Here is a 20,782-nt window from a genome sequence, read left to right as displayed (position 1 = left end):
AAAAAGTCTGTGTACATTAATTCAACATGATTTCAACATCATATCTAAAGCATGTTTATGTTGTTATTTAAAAAATATATGGAGCTTAATTCTAAATCATTGTAACACTTGGGTTAGGCTCAGGTTTGGAGACAGAGAGTGGAGAAGGGGGAAGGGGGGGGGGGGGGGGGGGGGGGGGCGTCCTTTATGATACTCATATGTATGGATTTCAGTTTTATACATTTCATACATTGTTACTCTATGATTTTTGCACTCTTACTTTGATAACAATCTATAAACATTACAGTAAGGTAATCCTAATGTTTTAGGTACACGTGGACACAAAGAGTGCCTATGGAATGTTTGATGTGCTGAGGAAGAAGTTGACCATGTCAACAGCATACTCTCACTTCATGTCTCTACTGCAGCATCTCCTCTTATTCCCCTGTAAGTACAGAGTGATGACACATTACACTCCTCCTCCTCCTCCTCCTCCTCCTCTTCCTCACCATCATTATCCTCACCATCATCATCCTCATCATCATCATCAGTACAAAGTGATGACACACTCCCCCCGTATCTTACACTTGTCCCTGCTACAACATTTCCTCCTCCTCCTCCTCCCCTGTAAATACAGTTTTATGATAATTCTCAATATGTTTTCCTCGTCTTTAAAATAACAGTGTCATTGGGAATAAAGATATATTTGTAAGGACTACTTGAATGTCATCATTTTGTTTTCAGTTGGCAATGATGCTAATGTGGTGGCGGTATGGCAGATTGTTGATAGGATTGTCCAGCAGGTCGCACTACAGCAGAAAAGTGGACAGGACCCAGACTGCACAGTCGTGGAAATGAATGTCAAGGGACTTATTCGACAGTATGTATCAAACCATTTTTGGTTTGTTTGTGTTAACAAATGATTAAGTTTTTAGAAGGTAACTTGAGCCATAAGCTACTAATAAACATTTTCAAACTCTTTTATCATTTTATCAGTAAACAACAAAATAATCTTGTTAAGATTTGAGAAATAGCTCATAATGGCAATGTGTTAATATCATGAAAATGTAGTGCTTCTTCAACTGATTCAATGGAAGTTAACAGGATATGTTCTTTGAAAGATTCATTAAAGGAAGACAAATTTCATTACAGGATGAGTAGCGAGTATGATATAAAGACTTGGCAGCAAAAGATACGTGATTTGGAGAAAACGACAGACGACCTTCAGAACAAGGTCACCAAGAAGGAGCGGGAATGTGAAATCAAAGCAGAGGAAAAGGTTTGTAATTTTGTTACACATTCAGGAAGATAGGAAACTGCAATTCACAAGAAGGACAAAATAATATAAGCTATCAAGTTTGAACAAACATAATTTTTAATCTATTTTCTTTTGTTAGGATGAATTGTCATCCACAGTGACGAGAATGAAGAACAAGTTGGAGAAGGAAATGCAAGCACAGCAGGAAATGAAACAGACGATAGCAGAATACTCTGCTCAAATAGAGGCTTTGAGGAACCAGGTAAGTTGTCTGAACACAACTCCTGTGTCTTTAAATGAAGGAAAGTTTTCTGTGAAACTCAGATTTTGCTTTGAAGTTCTAAATCATCTAACATATTTTGAAAAAATCTTCTATTTGACGGAATAAATATTGTTAAAAGGTATATTTTCAATATTGGTAATTCAGCTATCTGCTGAGCGGGGTGAGAGACAGAAACTGACACATCTTGTGAAGACAGGCAGTCTTCCAGATGATGCAAAGGTGGGGTTGTCAACCGCAGCCATCATGGACATAGGCACTAACGGAATATTACCTGATATTAGTTCTATTGGGGCCAAGCCTGCTGGTCCTCCTCCTCCACCCCCTCCTGGCCCTCCTCCACCACCACCACCCTCTGCTCCAGGTCAGTACATAAGTCATTACACACTAAACACTACTTAACCTTAGAATATGATGTATTTGATTTTCATTTCAATGACTTCAAGCATAAATATATATTTTTGAAGATAAAAGATTGATTTTATGAAGGTAAATTTTGATATTTGATATGATGTACTTTAATTGTTACTAAAAACCATAACTGAATAAAGGAATTCCATATTACCTGGTAATACGATTAAATTAATTTTCAGGTGCACCACCCCCACCTCCCCCAGGTGGTGGATTCTCCAGCAAGCCATCAGGACCTAAGCCTAAAAACCCAATGAAGTCATTTAACTGGACCAAGATACCTGATGTAAGTGTTTGGATATACTGGTGATGGGACGTCAGTGTCTGTTGGTAATCAGTACATTAACTCTGTGGTGTGGTGTAATGATAGTATTCAATGTAGACATACCAAAAAATCCCCACTAATTATGATTAATATATTACAGGTATGAGAGCTTACTACCATACCTGAGTTTCTGATTCTGTAGTCCATAGTAAATGGTTTAAACGTAGAACTTAAGTGGATTCTGAATGTTCTGGCAATCATATAATACAATATCTATATTCTTACTAACACATACTGGTGCAGTATGAAATTTATTCATTCCTTACTGTTATTCATACGTTATCTCTTGTAGATTTTACATTTTTATGTTCTCGCCATGAAATGGGGGAGGGGGCGGGGGCCATAGTGTTACCCTTGTCAGTCATGTCTTGTCCCATCCCGTCCTGTCAGTGTAACTAGCTAATCTCAGGCAGGGTTTCAAATGGCAGCGGAGGCATTTATGTCTTACTGACATTTTCTAGTTTTAATTGATGTATATAAGAATATTTTGTTATTTTTCAGATGAAACTAACAGGAACAGTCTGGTCTCATCTGGACACAAAAAAGGTCAGTATTTGGATGTCAGGACAATTAGTCATGTGATGAAGGAGGGATCCTCTTGTATGAATAGAAATGTTGGGGATGTGGAATTAATGCTGTACCTGCCTCACATTTTGTATATTTAATGAGTTTAGTGTTGGTTGGATGGTGAGACTCATATCTCTCATACAGTAAATTCTGTAACACCCCTAATTACCTAGAAACCTGTCTCAGTTCAAACTTTCTGTATGTACATGTAACCAGTTCTGTGATTGTTTATTACTTCCTTTAATTTTGATTGAAACAAGCAAGGGTAAAGAACATATGTCAAAGAAATACAGGGGATATTAATCCATTCACAGTTTATCACAATTAGCTTTGAGTATAGAATTATTAGGCTGGTGTCAAATAGAGATGAATTTTATCTAACTGCTTGCTACTTATCATTATATTTGTTTTTTGAGGGATAATATGTATTAAGATAATATTCTATTAAATGTAAAATGTTGCAGACATTGAAGATCTTGGACCTGGAAGACTTTGAACACAAGTTTTCAGCATACCAGAAGAAACAGAATGAGGATGGTGAGGACACAAACTCGACCAATAAGGCCAAGGCCAAGGAGCTATGTGTGATTGACGGGCGCCGGGCTCAGAACTGTACCATATTGTTATCTAAGCTTAAACTGACCAATGACGAGGTGATGAAGGCCATTTTATCTGTGGACTCTCAGGAGGACCTCCCCAGGGACATGGTGGAACAGGTACGTCCCCATCAATTTTTTAGACCATTCCAGAGGTCAACAAGAGTTAAACCCATGCACCCCTGAGATGCAGAGATGGTGTTTTGCCTGCCTATATAAAATGACTTGAAGAATTTTATTATGTTAGACCATAGATTAAGAATGCTTGGTTAATCAGTGCTGTGACAGGCAGACTTTGAAACTCTTAAGAATGCTTGGTTAATCAGTGCTGTGACAGGCAGACTTTGAAACTCTTAAGTATGCTTGGTTAATCAGTGCTGTGACAGGCAGACTTTGAAACTCAACATTATGAGCAACATATATATTATGCTTTGTAAGCAAAATATTTACTGTAGTCTTGAAAATTGATGTATTCATTTCTATCAACGTGTGTCTTATCATTTAACAAGAATAGTTAATACAGCAGACATTATGATGTTAATATAGTAGACATTATGATGTTGAATGCATCCTAGGATTGGAAAACAGATTTTGATACCTTTTGACTGTGGACAAGTCCAGGCATTTGTGCAATGAGCCAGCTTGTCATGAAATTGTTCTTTTCCAGTTACTGAAGTTCATTCCTACAACAGAGGAGGTCCAGTTACTAGCAGAACATTCCAGGGAGGTTGAGCAATTGGCACGGGCAGACCGGTTCCTGTTCGAGGCCACCAGGTCAGATTCATTATCACTAATAAGGGTTAAAGGACTACATGTCATGGTATTGTCTGTTTGCTTGTAAAAGCATGAGGTAAAATTCTTGTTCTAACAAGTTGGCATTTTTTCTATATAAAAAAATTTTCTTCCAAAAGGTATTACAATACATTTGATGAGCAAAATATGTTTTAATATATAAATTTTATCTTAACTTTTTCAAAAAATTTTTCAAATTTTATGCATAATTTGTGCAATCGATGATGTGTTCAGCATATAGGCAACATGCTATAATCTTATATTTCATTTGATTCCCCTCCCTTAGTAAGCATTTTCTATTGTCATCACACTAGATTGATGAGAGAATAAAAAAATAAAAGACATACATATTGTGACAATAGTAAGCAGTCATTCCACATTCTCTAATGTCATGTTGAAAATCTAACAAGATTTTGATTTTGATTTTAGGATATCCCATTATGAACAAAGACTTAATGCATTGTACTTCAAGAAAAAATTCCAGGAAAGAATGGGCGATATAAGGCCAAAGATAAGTGGTAAGTTAATCATGGTGTTGGCAAAAAAACAACTTTGTCAGATACCTTGTGATAATTTTTCATTGTAAATACCCTTCAATCACTGTTCAATATATAAACTTTATGTCATAATTATGATTGTCAGTTATGTTTAATTTTACATGTCGTTATAAGGAGTTATTCTTGGCATTTTGATAAAATTGATAAAGGTTTATGCAGCACCCCTCTCTAATAGAATTTGCTGATGATATCAAGTCATTGGAAGCAAATAATATTGTGTTCATATCACTATGAATGGGGTATCATTGTTTATTTGTTGTTTGTAATTTTCACAGATTTTATTTAAGAAATAATTAACGATGATTCGTGTATTGTTGCAGGATATACAACGAGGACGAGGATATTTTGCAATTAAATTAATAACGAAGGCCGCAGGCCTGAGTTCTTAATTAAAATTGCAAAATATCCGAGTCCGAGTTGTATATAATGCAACAATACACGATTCAAAGTTGATTATTTCTATTCTACCATGTACTGTTTAATTCTGAGATCGACCTCTTTCTAAAAGAAAAACAGCAAAGAAACCCCGAGAAAACCTTGTAATTTATTTCTTGAGTATTGCATTATTTGCTGATGAAATATACAGGCAATACAGTACTACGATCAAGAGCATCTATCATATGGCATTGATTTTGAAAAAAAAAGAAAAAGGATTAAAAAAAAAAAGAAAACAAAGAAAAAAAAAAAGAAAAATAAAAGGAGGGCCTCCGTAGGATTCGAACTCACGTCGTGATAAAAAATTATTGAAAGACTAACCCATTAGCCCACTCGGCTATAGTTACCTTTTATGAAACGGGTGAATATTAGGTATATAAAATTGTAACAGCCTTGACTCACGAGCGTGTATTATTGGCACGAGCGAGGGTTATTGGAAAATAATACATGGTTTTAAACCAATCAAAACTGGCGTTGCATAGCAAACATGGTAGAATATTGCATTGTTCATGGTGTGATAAAAACATTAAAATAATATGATGCATTTGTTGTCATTGTCACTGCTATGACCATTGGTGAAGCATAGGATTTTAACCCCGTTAAATTAGTTCCAGGTACTACCAGTGTTAAATTAGTTCCAGGTACTACCAGTGTTAAATTAGTTCCAGGTACTACCAGTGTTAAATTAGTTCCAGGTACTACCAGTGTTTAAGCCATAAAATTTTCTCTCACAAAAGTTAAACTCATTTGTACTTCTAACAACAAAGCCTTCCTCCTTGTTTCCAGAGCTATATGAGATCAATTCAGCTGTTTGTTTTAATCCTTCCCAGAGTTTAAACCTTTAATAACATGATACAGAGAAAGAGTTGATGCACATTGACATCCTTTCATTTCAATACACTCTTACTATATTCCCTATCACTGTAATTTTTTGTTCAAGCTTTATATAAGACATCTGCTATGTTTCAGCTGTTGTAAAGTCCTCACAAGACCTTCCAACAAATAAAAAGTTTAAACAGTTATTGGAGATAGTTTTGGTCTTCGGAAATTTTATGAACCGAGGACAAAGAGGAAATGCAGGAGGATTCAGACTAGAAAGTCTGAACAAGATGTTGGACACAAAATCAAGTGTTAATAGGAACATAACACTTCTCCACTACATGGTGGAAGTTGTAGAGAAACAGGTATTTATATTTGTTATTTAGATATCAAGTCATTCTTGTATAGTCAATGCTTATTTGATTAAAGATTTTGATCATAACACATTACTGCATATATTTCATTTGGTTCCAAATATCGGAACCATATCATTTCATCTAACTACATAATTGAAATTGATAAAGTATAGGTTTCCATAATGACTTTTTTCTACCTTTCTTCAGTTCCCTGCCTTATTGAAGTTGGAAGATGAAATGAGCTGTGTAAAGCTTGCTGCTAAAGTGAAGTGAGTATAAAACTGAACTAGTAATATGCACACTGTAAAATACTTTGTTTCATGCTGTGTAAGACAGAGTTGGATATTAGATATTGTAACACTGTAAGATATCATAGGAATCTTCTTTCAGGTGGAATAAGGATATTGTAACACTAAGATATATATGTAGAGATCTACTTTCAATTTGACAGAGCTGGATATTAGATATTGTAACACTTTAAGATATATATTTATAGATCAAGGGCCTGTTCGTTCCTGAGGACTAACCAGTTTGTCAATTTTGAATTGTGTCATTTCAGACATGAATCTTGACAGACCTGTAAATATTAAAACAGGCCTTGAAAGTCTTCATCAAGGCTCCTCCCAAGGCAACATAAAATCACTAGGTCCATCATCATTTCACAAATAAACCCTGATACAAACGGTCCAACTGTTTGTACGATGATAAACGAAAATGGCCCTACTTAAAGTTTGACAGAGCTGGCTATTAGATCTTGTCAAACTTTAAGTTATAATGTATCTACCTGATACTTTCAGTTTAACAAGGCTGGATAAGATTGTAACTTGGTGTAAGATATATATATATATCTCTACTTTCAGTTTAACAGAGCTGGATAAGATTGTAACTTGGTGTAAGATATATATATATATTTCTCTACTTTCAGTTTAACAAGGCTGGATAAGATTGTAACTTGGTGTAAGATATATATATATTTCTCTACTTTCAGTTTAACAGAGCTGGATAAGGATATTGCTGTTATAAAAGCTGGCCTAGAAGAAATAGAAAAAGTATGGTCCTTTATTGAATCAATAAACTGCTGTATAAGTCAATAAATGTTTCAGAGTTGCTAACCATCAAGTACAAGTTTCTTAACATCCAACTCCATCATATTTCAGTTACATAATGGAGTAAGTTCTGTTGCTATGGACATACTTTTATTTCTTCACTATGCACATATTTCAAAAAAAGGTTTTCATCATGTAGATCCAATTAGATTGGTGCAAGCATTCCTTTGTTGAAATTTTGATCAGTACAGTACTTTGCCATAACATTTATGTAATAACATGCAATATTTACAATTACAGGAACTGAAATTTTTCCGAAACCAGCCTTCTCAGGATAAACGTGACAAATTTGTGAATGTAATGAATGATTTCATTTCTGTGGCATCATATAATTTCTCAGAAGTGGAAGAACACCGAGATGAAATGCTTCAAAAGGTAACAAAGCAGACTTTACCTTGTTGGTTGGTTAATGCTCGGTCACATGTGGAAATGACTTCAGATTATCATGTCACTGTGAAATATGTTCTGATTCTTGTTCTGAATAAATGGCAACAATGCATGAAATAAATAATAGTAAAAGAATTCTATTGTCATCAGAAATTGTTAGAATTTGTACTTCAATACTAGAAATGAAATTTAATTTTCAATTAAATGGAAACCATTTTTATTGAAATATTTTGAAATGGATTGTCGATCATATTTTACTATCAATGAGTGTTACCAAGGTATGTTTTAACTATTGCAGTTTAGTAAATCCTTGAAGCAATTCTGCGAGCAGGATGCCTTTGACAGCAAACCCGATGAGTTTTTCAGCATTATAGATTCATTCCTTACTTCTCTAACTGAAGCAAAGATAGAGAATGAACGGATAAAAAAACAGAAAGAGGAAGAGGAGAAAAAAGCTCTTTTTGAGGAATCCGTAAGTGATACCATTATATTATGATATTCACATCCGAAGTTGAACCTTGTTTTGTGATGGTTAAAACCCATGGCTATGTCATATATGACAGTGATGTTGATTTTGATGTGGACTAAGGATACAAAAACACTAGTACTGTTATATATTTTTCGACATTTTAACACAGATTAAAAAAGACACGTGATAATTGAATTTGTGTTATGAAATGATTTTCAATCTTTCTCTTGCTAAAGAAAAAAAAATCTGAATTTCAATTTGAATGTAAAAGACAAAATGAAAAGTACACCTAATAAACAGGAAATGGGAGGAATTTGCAAAACAAAAAGTGGCCGGTTTCCTTTTAAATCAGGTACAAAAGAGTGTAATTTGATCTTGATAGAAAAAATGCCCCTACAATGGTGTGTGTTTTACAGATTAAGAAAGAGCGTGAGAGACTGAGGAGCAGAAGAGCTGACAGTCCCATCAGAAACGGTGTAGAGGCTAAAAAATCTAACAAAGGTAAAGGAGACCCTTGGTCTTAAGTTCACCTTGTGTACTTTAATAGTCTAGCTTTTTTATTAAGCTTGAACACAATAGTAAATACTGATGTATAGATAAGTGTGGTGTTGTGTGACTCTTTACAAACAGATGATACAATGATAACAAATATGATGGTACATATTGGTGGTGTCGAGTGTTGATAAACATCTCATCAAATTATAAACTACAAACAAGTCCAAGGCTATACATGTAGTTTGTCTGTTTACAAAAAAGATAACTAAAATGCTTTCAGATGATGGATATAATAAAAGCTACTGAGGTGTATTCATGAAATGCATATTGTTGAATAATCTTCTTTCTTTTATCTTTGGCTGTGCTCTAGTTACATTCTTTTCTTATCGCAGGTGAATTCGATGAGCTTATCTCTGCACTAAGGACAGGTGATGTGTTTGGGGATGAATTCAAAGCCAGGCGCATTAGGAAGAAACAAACACCAAACAAAGATGATACAAGGGAGAGAACTGGTCCAGTTTCCTAACAATTTGTTAAAATAAAGGGAGACAACTGGCACAGGCTTGGCTGTTAACACGAGTGAGGCACATAATTGAGTGTCAGTTCAAATTAAAAGAGAGATGTTTGATAATCTAATAGAAGAAAAAGAGAAATGGTGTTGCAGGACTTAAGAAGCTGATATCACAAAAGAAGCAGATCCTGCATGATCCAATGAAGTGTCATGTGTCAGAATCAACATTAATCTTTAATGGTATAGGTGCCTCTATATCACAACCTAGACAGATTAAGTTGGGTAAAAACAACCATGATAAGAACATATTAGAGGTAAAAAATCTCTCAAGAGCAATTGGGGAAGATTTATCTCATTGATAGTGGAAAAGTGTTTGATCTGGAAGACTTGGGTTTTTTTTTACAATGTAAGTGTATGAACTGTTCATAGGAGGCATGAAACTTAGCATTTATTAATAATGGAAGTGTAGGATCTTTTTGAGGTCGGCAAAGACTTAACTTATATTTAAGTTTCTTTCTCCTTACTGTGATTAACACAGATTGTCATTCCCGCAGTAGGATTTTCATGTTTTAATGGGAATTTCTTTTCACTGCAATATTGAATTAAATTCCAATTACATCAGTAACACTGTACAATAGTAAGGTTTAGGATCATGTGGAAGTGACACTTTGTACCAAGATAAAATGTTAGGGCTTAAACACACACAAACTGAAGTGAAAGTTGATATCATAATCAAAACGGTTCATAGTTCGGTGAACAATGTTGTTAAAGTACAATGAACTGATAAAAGGCTGTACAGTAAACTACAACATCTGATGGTCTACTCACCAGGAGAACTGATAAAAGGCAGTACGGTAAACTACAACATCTGATGGTCTACTCACCAGGAGAACTGATAAAAGGCAGTACGGTAAACTACAACATCTGATGGTCTACTCACCAGGAGAACTGATAAAAGGCAGTACAGTAAACTACAACATCTGATGGTCTACTCACCAGGAGAACTGATAAAAGGCAGTACAGTAAACTACAACATCTGATGGTCTACTCACCAGGAGAACTGATAAAAGGCAGTACAGTAAACTACAACATCTGATGGTCTACTCACCAGGAGAACTGATAAAAGGCAGTACAGTAAACTACAACATCTGATGGTCTACTCACCAGGAGAACTGATAAAAGGCAGTACAGTAAACTACAACATCTGATGGTCTACTCACCAGGAGAACTGATAAAAGGCAGTACGGTAAACTACAACATCTGATGGTCTACTCACCAGGAGAACTGATAAAAGGCAGTACGGTAAACTACAACATCTGATGGTCTACTCACCAGGAGAACTGATAAAAGGCAGTACAGTAAACTACAACATCTGATGGTCTACTCACCAGGAGAACTGATAAAAGGCAGTACAGTAAACTACAACATCTGATGGTCTACTCACCAGGAGAACTGATAAAAGGCAGTACAGTAAACTACAACATCTGATGGTCTACTCACCAGGAGAACTGATAAAAGGCAGTACAGTAAACTACAACATCTGATGGTCTACTCACCAGGAGAACTGATAAAAGGCAGTACAGTAAACTACAACATCTGATGGTCTACTCACCAGGAGAACTGATAAAAGGCAGTACAGTAAACTACAACATCTGATGGTCTACTCACCAGGAGAACTGATAAAAGGCAGTACAGTAAACTACAACATCTGATGGTCTACTCACCAGGAGAACTGATAAAAGGCAGTACAGTAAACTACAACATCTGATGGTCTACTCACCAGGAGAACTGATAAAAGGCAGTACAGTAAACTACAACATCTGATGGTCTACTCACCAGGAGAACTGATAAAAGGCAGTACAGTAAACTACAACATCTGATGGTCTACTCACCAGGAGAACTGATAAAAGGCAGTACAGTAAACTACAACATCTGATGGTCTACTCACCAGGAGAACTGATAAAAGGCAGTACAGTAAACTACAACATCTGATGGTCTACTCACCAGGAGAACTGATAAAAGGCAGTACAGTAAACTACAACATCTGATGGTCTACTCACCAGGGAGACGGTTTTCTGTAATCAATATTTTCCCTTCTGTCATCAGTCTTCCTCTTGTCACCTGTCTTTCTGTATGACATCAGACGATGTAAAGACATTATAACCTGGCCAAAAACGAAATAATATATGTCGGTATACATCACCTCATTCCTACCATTCTGCTGGCACTTACACCAACGTTCCATCATTAGATGTTATGAAGCTCCAGATAACCTACATAAAAGACTTTGTAATTGGGAAGGATGTTTTTATAATTTAATTTTCTGAAGACAGTTGAATTCGTAATTGTCTCTGACAAATTAATACAAAATAAACTATTAACAATAATCACACAGATGCATTTATCAGGAACAAGTTTTTCTTAATGGTACATCTTTCCAGAATTTAGCAATTTGTTTTGTGCTATGGCAATATCTTGGTTTGATGAAGTGTTCACCAAAGACATCGGAAAGCAGAAGAGATTCATAAGCATAGACATTTCCTCTCATCTGAAATGGGAGTTGCAGTGTCATATCACAGGGTGATGTGAAGTGAATAACAGTATATCATAGCCAGGTAATACTACATGAATAAGAGATGTTACTTTTCTAACTTAACTCTGAGATCACTCACAGTTTTATTTATATTGATGTAGAATTTGTTAGAAGCTGGATCAGATCTGATTAGTATTTTGACTTTGTAAGAAGCTGATAATGGTCCCATATTGTACAGTGAGAACAGTGTGTGTTAGTGACTAAGATTACATTTATTTCAGCTGATACATGTAGCCTTGATGCCTTGTATAAACCCTGGTACCACAATCCTTGTGAGGACCTCCAAATGAAGTAAGACAGGACACTACATTCTAATAGGATGTTGGCAGTCCAGTGATATTTATTGTACCTAGAGATGTGTTCATTTTCTTCCATTTCTGTCTGGAAATGATACAATTCGTAAACAAAAAGCAAAATACATCTGACACTATGTGTAGTTTCAATGGTTATCTTTCTTATTGAAGATTCTTTTATTTCTACTTTGGAATACTAGTAGCTTATGTCTTGGTAAAATGGTCATAATGGCTACCACAGTACGTGAAGAAAATGATGTCATCAGCGTCAAATCAATTGGCATTTTCAGCTAAGTGGATAAAGCGTAGTTGATTAGTACAGACAATATTCGCATTCCTAATATAACCTTGAAGTGTGTTGATATACTTGATTATGGATGCAGAATAAGAATAGGACATGACCAAGAGTTAAATGATAACAATGTACTGAATAATGTAGTGTTTTTTGTAGGGTTTTCCAGCAAAGATTGATTACGTTATCATGTTCAGGTATATGTGTAGGGATGGTGTTTTCTGTAAGGGATTTTGAAAATAGTTTTTACTGATACTCAATTCCCAACACAGACCGTTTCTGCGAAGAATCTCCTAACAGACTTTTCCTGCTGCAGTTTTCATAACGAAAATGGAAGTAGCAGTTTCGGTTAGGTATTTCTATCCCAGATATGTCCCGATATTATTATGTAACAGATGTAGAAAGGGCAGATTCTTGACCTGGTGTAGTTTTTCTAACAGGTCTAGGAATAGCAATTTATTAAGGTATTCTCAACTCTGATAGTTTTCCAAACTAAACTATAATCTACCTATTACAGCGGTTATATTTCGTTTGATGAAATGTTCCTGTACCAACTGTACCAAAACTGTAATTGGAACTTTATATTTTATATTTTAAAGAACGATAAATTTGTAGTCCATGGTGAAGTGAGACATTTAATTAAAATCAGCATACTTTGTTCAGAGAAGCTAACTACTATCATATTAAGGGCTTACAATGAGTAATTTCTTTGAAACAGTAGATTGTAGGATTAATCATATAAAATCTTAAACCAGATCTATCATTGCCCCTCATCAAATGTAAAGAAACGAAGAAAAACGAAGTGCAATTGGGAATATTGTTTAAGTTATTATTGTTTTTTTTTTCTGTGTGTATTATTTTTTTTCGATGTGTATTACACTGGTGGAAGCCCAGGTACCTGAGATGGTACTACAGTGTTATTCCAGAATGTCTATTGAAATTATGACTAATTAAGTTATCGTAGTAGGTATAACCCCCTAACCAGTATTATCAAACTCTTCCTGTCTGTGCTATCGTATACAGGTAGTAGCATATCTGTTGTTAAGTTGATGAATGTGATTCTGACAATGTTTCAGTCAATATATTAATTAGAATGTAGTCCCTTATTAACGTACGGATGTAGTTTATATATCTAAAACGTGCAATAACAATGATCTTTTCTGAAAATATTTTAACATGTCGTTGGTGTAGTTTGGGGATATTGGTATTTACAGTCATACTGTAATGTATCACATGTATTATGTCACATCATAATTATTGTTACGTTTAAAATGTCACGTGATTCCTCCGCAAGATTTCCAAAAACAGCTAATAGATCATAAATGTCCGTTTCATTCCAGAAGTGGGCAGTGTTCTGAGTAGGCAGAGCTAATTATAGTTAACCAGTCGATATGAATGGTTTTTCCAAGACTAGACGTAACTGTTTTGTGGGACGAGTTCGGAGTAATAACACATACTTCCTTGTTTTTTTTTATGACAATGTCACATGCCTGTGAATACAATCGATAATCAAACACATGTTTACAAAAGAGAAGACGCATTGGTTCACAATTGACGTGACAATATTTTACTGTAAAACACACTTTTTATGACTAGATGTTCATACATATTTACTGTTCATATGTTATATTTAAATATTATATGAAAGGCTTCCAGTAACGTGTTTGACAGTGGCTACTTCCTAGATATGATTCTTATAAATGTTCATCACACATATTGGTGATGTTACACAGTTTTGTAGCGTACAGTGTGTGTTCTGTGGTTTAGTGGTGACAATGTCATGTGTAGGCTTTAGCCGGTATAGTGTTGTGAGTGATGTGTTATGGTTTTATTGTGTGACCTTTATGAAGGTCGAATGCTATTGTTACATATATGTCATTATTTTTCTCTTCGCCTTGCAAAATACATTGCAAGGTTACAAAGAGGGAATGTAATAGGGAGTACGGACGTTAGTGTGCAAGATATCTAGCTCAAAAGTGATATTGCCTAAAATCTTCAAGAAACTCTTAAAAACCCGTTTATCTTGTATTTGTCTTTTTACAGACATCGTGAACAATTTACTCTTTTTTTTTTACTGGAGATGTTATCTTGGCATGTTATACTTTTCAGTATAAACAGTAGGTTTTTTTTGCATGAAACACAATGCACACTCAGAACAATTAAGTTGATCATCCGAGCTGGCTGTATTCATTGTCTGTGTGTGTCCGGGTATAGACTAAAATTATTATTATTTGTGCCGCGAGATAGTGCTGATATGACTGATTCAGATTGTTTGTTGTTTTGTTTTGTTGTCGGCTAACACATGTTAGGGTTTCTCTGTACAATGTAAATACAAGGTGTAACTTCATTTCATGGAATATAAAATCATATTATTTTTTCCCAATCCTTACGCAGCCGATACTATTCTATGTATTTTTATATACGTCATATTTGTCATTCATTACGATTTATCGTTATTTTCATATTTTAGAATACCTATACTTTAAATGATCAAAATGTTAAAAACTAAGACTACAATGATAATATTACAATTCGTATTATATTACTTTATACATGCATTACATACCTCTTTTAGACGGGGATGAGAGACCGTGATGTACGCATATCCAACGAGAAATACACAATTTCAAATAACTATTCTTAAAATCTAATCTATGTTCCGAAAATTAGGGAAGACGTCTACCGTCTCAAAATTCGCCATCATGTAAATTATTCTCCAAAAAGTGTAAAGGAAGATTAACTGATTGTCCAGATTTTGAAATTCTTTTTTAAGTTACTTTTATTTTCCGATTTTTCACTTTCAAAATATTCATTTTCATCAGTCAAATAAACCAAGAAAGCAGAGAGAAACGCGACCAAATTGATATTATTTTTAAATTAAGAGACCAACGTCTACAATCAAATATCATATTCATACTGTTTTTGGACATCGTTTTATCTTATTTTGATCAATCTTTGATTATTATTTCATATTCTGTAATCGAATATTTTCCAGTAATTAAAATTTCAAAAACAGTACACATTAAAACATTCCACTTGAATATTGTGGATGAATGAAGTGATTGAGGAAGTACTATGTTTAGAGTAGATTATGTAAAGTTACGTCGCAGTGTTTGTGTGATTTGTTTGTATCAGTACGTAAAGGATAACATGTAACGGTAAGAGAGTCGTATAACAAACAGGTCCATACTACAAACAGGTCCATACTATTGTATTACAAACAGGTCCATACTACAAACAGGTCCATACTATTGTATTACAAACAGGTCCATACTACAAACAGGTCCATACTATCGTATTACAAACAGGTCCATACTATCGTATTACAAACAGGTCCATACTACAAACAGGTCCATACTATTGTATTACAAACAGGGCCATACTATTGTATTAAAAACAGGTCCATACTATCGTATTACAAACAGGTCCATACTATTGTATTACAAACAGGTCCATACTATTGTATTACAAACATCCATACTATCGTATTACAAACAGGTCCATACTATCGTATTACAAACATCCATACTATCGTATTACAAACAGGTCCATACTATCGTATTACAAACAGGTCCATACTATTGTATTACAAACAGGTCCATACAATTGTATTACAAACAGGTCCATACTATTGTATTACAAACAGGTCCATACAATTGTATTACAAACAGGTCCATACTATTGTATTACAAACAGGTCCATACTATCGTATTACAAACAGGTCCATACTACAAACAGGTCCATACTATCGTATTACAAACAGGTCCATACAATTGTATTACAAACAGGTCCATACTATTGTATTACAAACAGGTCCATACTATCGTATTACAAACAGGTCCATACTATCGTATTACAAACAGGTCCATACTATTGTATTACAAACATCCATACTATCGTATTACAAACAGGTCCATACTATCGTATTACAAACAGGTCCATACTATTGTATTACAAACAGGTCCATACTATCGTATTACAAACAGGTCCATACTACAAACAGGTCCATACTATCGTATTACAAACATCCATACTATCGTATTACAAACAGGTCCATACTATCGTATTACAAACAGGTCCATACTATTGTATTACAAACATCCATACTATCGTATTACAAACAGGTCCATACTATCGTATTACAAACAGGTCCATACTATTGTATTACAAACAGGTCTATACTATCGTATTACAAACAGGTCCATACTATCGTATTACAAACAGGTCCATACTATCGTATTACAAACAGGTCCGTACTCATAGTAACTAGTATCATAAACGATCTTATATTCAACACACAACTTATCATAAATGGCGTTAAATGGTAGTTCAAATGATATCATTATAGAATATAAAAATGAGATAATAGTAGGCACACGTTATTGTGTTTAAATATACCTTACATTACGTAATCACAACATCTCTTACCCTGGCATGAGTATATATATATGTACGAGTTATCTTATAGATGTTGGCTGTACTCGTTTTCATTGTGTTTTTCACCGTTGATAGTAACCAGTTTTCGGTGGTGTCGATTTTCGTTGTAATTATCATTACTTTTTATTAATGCTTACAGTGTATATCAATGTATCTATCGGGAATCTAGGTTATTCCACGCGTTCTCATTTTAATATAAAGTAGTATCAGCTGTCTACAGGAAATTAACAAAACTTCCTTATGTCATAATATCTATTTTTAGCTGTTGGTGATTTAACTCCACCCCTTGATTACACAATGATTATTCAAGATCTGGTAACAAGCGACATATGGTGATTTTCAGTTTTATTACGTTATCTAAACAAGACAGGACTCTGTTATGTTTACGTTAGCCTTGTTAAACAATCATCTCGATTCCGAAATACGTTATTTATACAAATTTAAAAACGAAAGAAATAACGTTTGTAATGGCGTCTCATTTATCTAAATAAGAGTAAAACTACATCAAGGACTATTTATAATTATATATTGTTATGTATTTGAATAAAGCACAACATGAAACACGATAAGGTACTCCGTTTACATAACAGACACAAATAGTTTATTGTTAAATACGCTATAGATAAAACTTTGTCATTGTACGATACAAACGCCACGAAGGCCTGGACCCGTTTAGTGCTTGTCTGTAAAGGGGTTGGTAACCCTCTTCTATCCACCCCGCGCACTTGCTATTTTAATCCTTAAAACAAGGAGAAATAACTAAAATATATTTAATATAAAAATGAACATTTCATTATTACTAAAGTATTAATGAAGTAATTTGGTTTCTCTGTATTATATTCTCATTGTTTTAATGATCAAATAGAAAGTGCCGGTGCTTTCACATAAATAGGAACGGATATACTTTCACCTCCGTTTATTTCCTTCGGCCATGTTTACTTACATACATCATAACTATGCTACAGTTGCAATATCGACATAATTATTTTGTACACATTTTATTTTATATACATTTATATTTACATCCATTGATTTTTTTTGGTAATATTATGTTATTTTGACTTGAAATAAATGTTATGTTCATGAATGTGATAGTTTTGTTATTTTATTCATTGTCATTAAAAAAATACCAATGACACGATACGACATGAAATAAACATCAGAATCACAAAGGGCACCGACCAAATATGACAAGTGTACGAAATACTGCCGGTTACCTCCTGTAAATGAGTATGTCCGGCATATTGTTCAGTGTATGATTAATTTGTCGAGAATGACTGCATAGCCATTTCTAATGATATCAATTTAAATACAATCTCCATCTTTTATGTCTCTAGTGTCCTTATAAGCTTACAATTGTCGGCCAAGTTCTGGACGTAATTAAGGGCAGATATTTAAGAAAAAACAGTGTAAATGGTCGGGCGACTTTGACATTAATTTCTATGCAGATAATGTTTGAATAATGTACATACATCATTCATATTATCAAATAACCAATTAAGCTGTGTTAAAGATAAGGGCAATCGTTTATTTTTTTCCGATCACTTACATAGTTTGTACATACATTGGTGAAAGGCGGATTCATTGTAAATATACTAAATGCTGCATCATAGTATTGTTCCATCCTTTTAAGAGACTTGGGGATGCAAGTAAGAAAGTCCGTGACGAAATAAAGGCAACGAACGGGATATGTACCCCAAATATTGATCAACTCGATTCCAGCAGCAAATGTCTCTATTATGAACAAGTGATATTAAGCATTAAACTGTAATAATGCAACGTCCTATTTCGGAAATGCCTTCTTTCGTTTGGTGAATACAGCAATTTCATTTTTGACGTTGACAATTCAGAACTATAACTGTTGAGTTCCATCACTTTCAGTCACTGCCCTGTAGGTAAGGAGTAAGAATTGTACCTTTGGCCCCCATTGCATGATCGTAAAAGGCGACTTAATTTAGGATCTTTTCTCTTCTTTCCACGTCTTCCTTGACACTGCCTCACTTTGGCCATCAATTGAGCGATCGCCCCTGTGAGGAAGGTTTTGTCTCCCGGCTGAGACAATTGCTACTCCTGCTTTCTCTCAGCATTTTAGGGAAGAGACGACTCGTTCCCCTTTTGTCAGTAAAAGGATTTTCGACACAAAATTTTTTAAGTTGTCATAGATTGGTTTTCTGAAAAGCCGGTCAAAATACCCCCACATTACAAGGGTGGTGTATAGCATGGGTCAATCTGGACAGCTGGCCTATATGCAAAATTTCATTTCGATAACGAGGTAGGTCAGCCTCCTACGTCATTGGTTCACTGCTGCTGAGACGAGTTAAAACTAACGTTAAAAACACCTAATTGTGTCGCATTAAATCATTTTGACACATTAAGTCACTATTTACACACGATCTACCATTGAAACGGTTTTGTAATGTTGGAATACTTTACATTAATATATTGGGTTACAACAGTGAATTAGAGTAGTGTTTGTATAGGATATTGGTTACATGTACTCCAGTGATGATCCCGTTATTCATCAAACAACTGTATCCAATTCAACTTTATTCTATTATTCTATTATTTTAGAAGTTTTTCAACTTATTGGATAACATAGTATATAACATTAATGGATAAAATCATTCTACAAAATAGTTCTTACTGTCGTCACATAATTTACATTCAACAAAATATTTCTTACTACATAATGTACTTGATCTTAAAGAGCAATAACAATTCATATATTATCAATTCAATAACGAAACAGAGAGATAATCATTAAAAATGAGGATATTCTAATTAAAATCCGATAAAAAAATCTTTTCCGTGTTTATTTGCTAGTGATCAATATTTTCCTAAATTATTAAGTTCTTTTATATTTTCTACTTTGAGTAACTGAATAAGTTTAAACATCCTAGGGTATTTAAACTGATATGGTTTAATCAAATTAATACGAATGTCTGCGCAACATTTTCACCACATAAAATACTTTTCCTTCATAACCTTCATAAAACATTCTTGCTGGAAACTGTCAAAACAAAAACCGCTGTTTAAATAAATTGCTGTAAAATTGATAAGAACAGTTACTGATTTCTTCAAACATATACCCAAGACCGACATTTCAAAGTTCCTGATTTAAATAAAGAATCCAAGGTTCTTTTAGTTTCCAACATGTCATCATGACATGCTTTCAGTGTACAATTATCTGAACGCTTTAATTTCAACCAATATTTAAAAATTCTACATTTAATATGTACAAGGGAAATGTACAAAAAACATGTACATGTATCATCTTAGATAAAAAAAAATTAAACTCAGTGTTTACGTACTATCTAATTAAATTACATCACGGTGAGACAACAGCATTTCATACTACTGTATTTTTATCAAATCTTTATCTAAAAAAACTAAGAAATTGTATATGTATTCTAATATTACGCCAGGAAAGGGTAAAGCATGTTCGTAAAAGTGTATAAGATTTTATAAAAAATAAGCCAAAAAAATTGGTTAACAAGGTTAGGAAAATTGATCACCGTGAAATGACGGCGCAAGTAGGATCATTTTGTTACCTCACTGTATAGTAGACCAGAGGCGTATAGATCACATATTTGATATTTACGTCTCTGAGTAGACCTACAGTGTATATACCAATGTTTGAGCTTTCAAAATTGGGATATATGGAAAGATGACATGTGATAATAGTAAATTACCAAGGTTATGGTATTGTCCGCTGGTCTGCTATTTCGATTATATATTTACAGACACGAGGAGTAGAAAGAAAATCTAAACATGTAAGATGGTAAAATCAGGAACATCAATGTCATTGCTTTCAATGTTTACAA

The 20,782-nt window shown here is 34.2% G+C and overlaps 1 protein-coding gene across 50 annotated transcripts in view; it reads left to right on the top strand.

The window, feature by feature from the left end:
• LOC117324187 (disheveled-associated activator of morphogenesis 1-like) overlaps positions 1–16,779 on the top strand; it is a 45,967-nt gene extending 29,188 nt beyond the window's left edge. Inside the window, exons 10-29 of one of the 50 annotated variants that reach the window (XM_033879918.1) lie at positions 309–426; positions 724–859; positions 1,132–1,258; positions 1,377–1,499; positions 1,665–1,881; positions 2,111–2,214; positions 2,755–2,799; positions 3,285–3,536; positions 4,084–4,190; positions 4,638–4,726; positions 6,170–6,384; positions 6,583–6,644; positions 7,364–7,424; positions 7,722–7,856; positions 8,167–8,340; positions 8,754–8,838; positions 9,225–15,745; positions 15,805–15,829; positions 15,922–15,971; positions 16,068–16,779. In XM_033879918.1, the coding sequence (XP_033735809.1) occupies positions 309–426; positions 724–859; positions 1,132–1,258; positions 1,377–1,499; positions 1,665–1,881; positions 2,111–2,214; positions 2,755–2,799; positions 3,285–3,536; positions 4,084–4,190; positions 4,638–4,726; positions 6,170–6,384; positions 6,583–6,644; positions 7,364–7,424; positions 7,722–7,856; positions 8,167–8,340; positions 8,754–8,838; positions 9,225–9,358 (2,184 nt within the window). In that variant the 3' untranslated portion in view covers positions 9,359–15,745; positions 15,805–15,829; positions 15,922–15,971; positions 16,068–16,779. Of the gene's footprint in view, positions 1–308; positions 427–723; positions 860–1,131; positions 1,259–1,376; positions 1,500–1,664; positions 1,882–2,110; positions 2,215–2,754; positions 2,800–3,284; positions 3,537–4,083; positions 4,191–4,637; positions 4,727–6,169; positions 6,385–6,582; positions 6,645–7,363; positions 7,425–7,721; positions 7,857–8,166; positions 8,341–8,753; positions 8,839–9,224; positions 16,020–16,067 lie in introns of all 50 variants that reach the window. The other 49 variants (XM_033879917.1, XM_033879924.1, XM_033879912.1 and 46 more) reach the window with 49 other exon arrangements.
• Positions 16,780–20,782: the final 4,003 nt, after the last annotated feature.

This window comes from Pecten maximus, chromosome 3, assembly GCF_902652985.1.
Source record: "Pecten maximus chromosome 3, xPecMax1.1, whole genome shotgun sequence".
NCBI classification, from domain to species: domain Eukaryota; kingdom Metazoa; phylum Mollusca; class Bivalvia; order Pectinida; family Pectinidae; genus Pecten; species Pecten maximus.
This window is presented reverse-complemented; position numbering and strand designations above follow the sequence as displayed.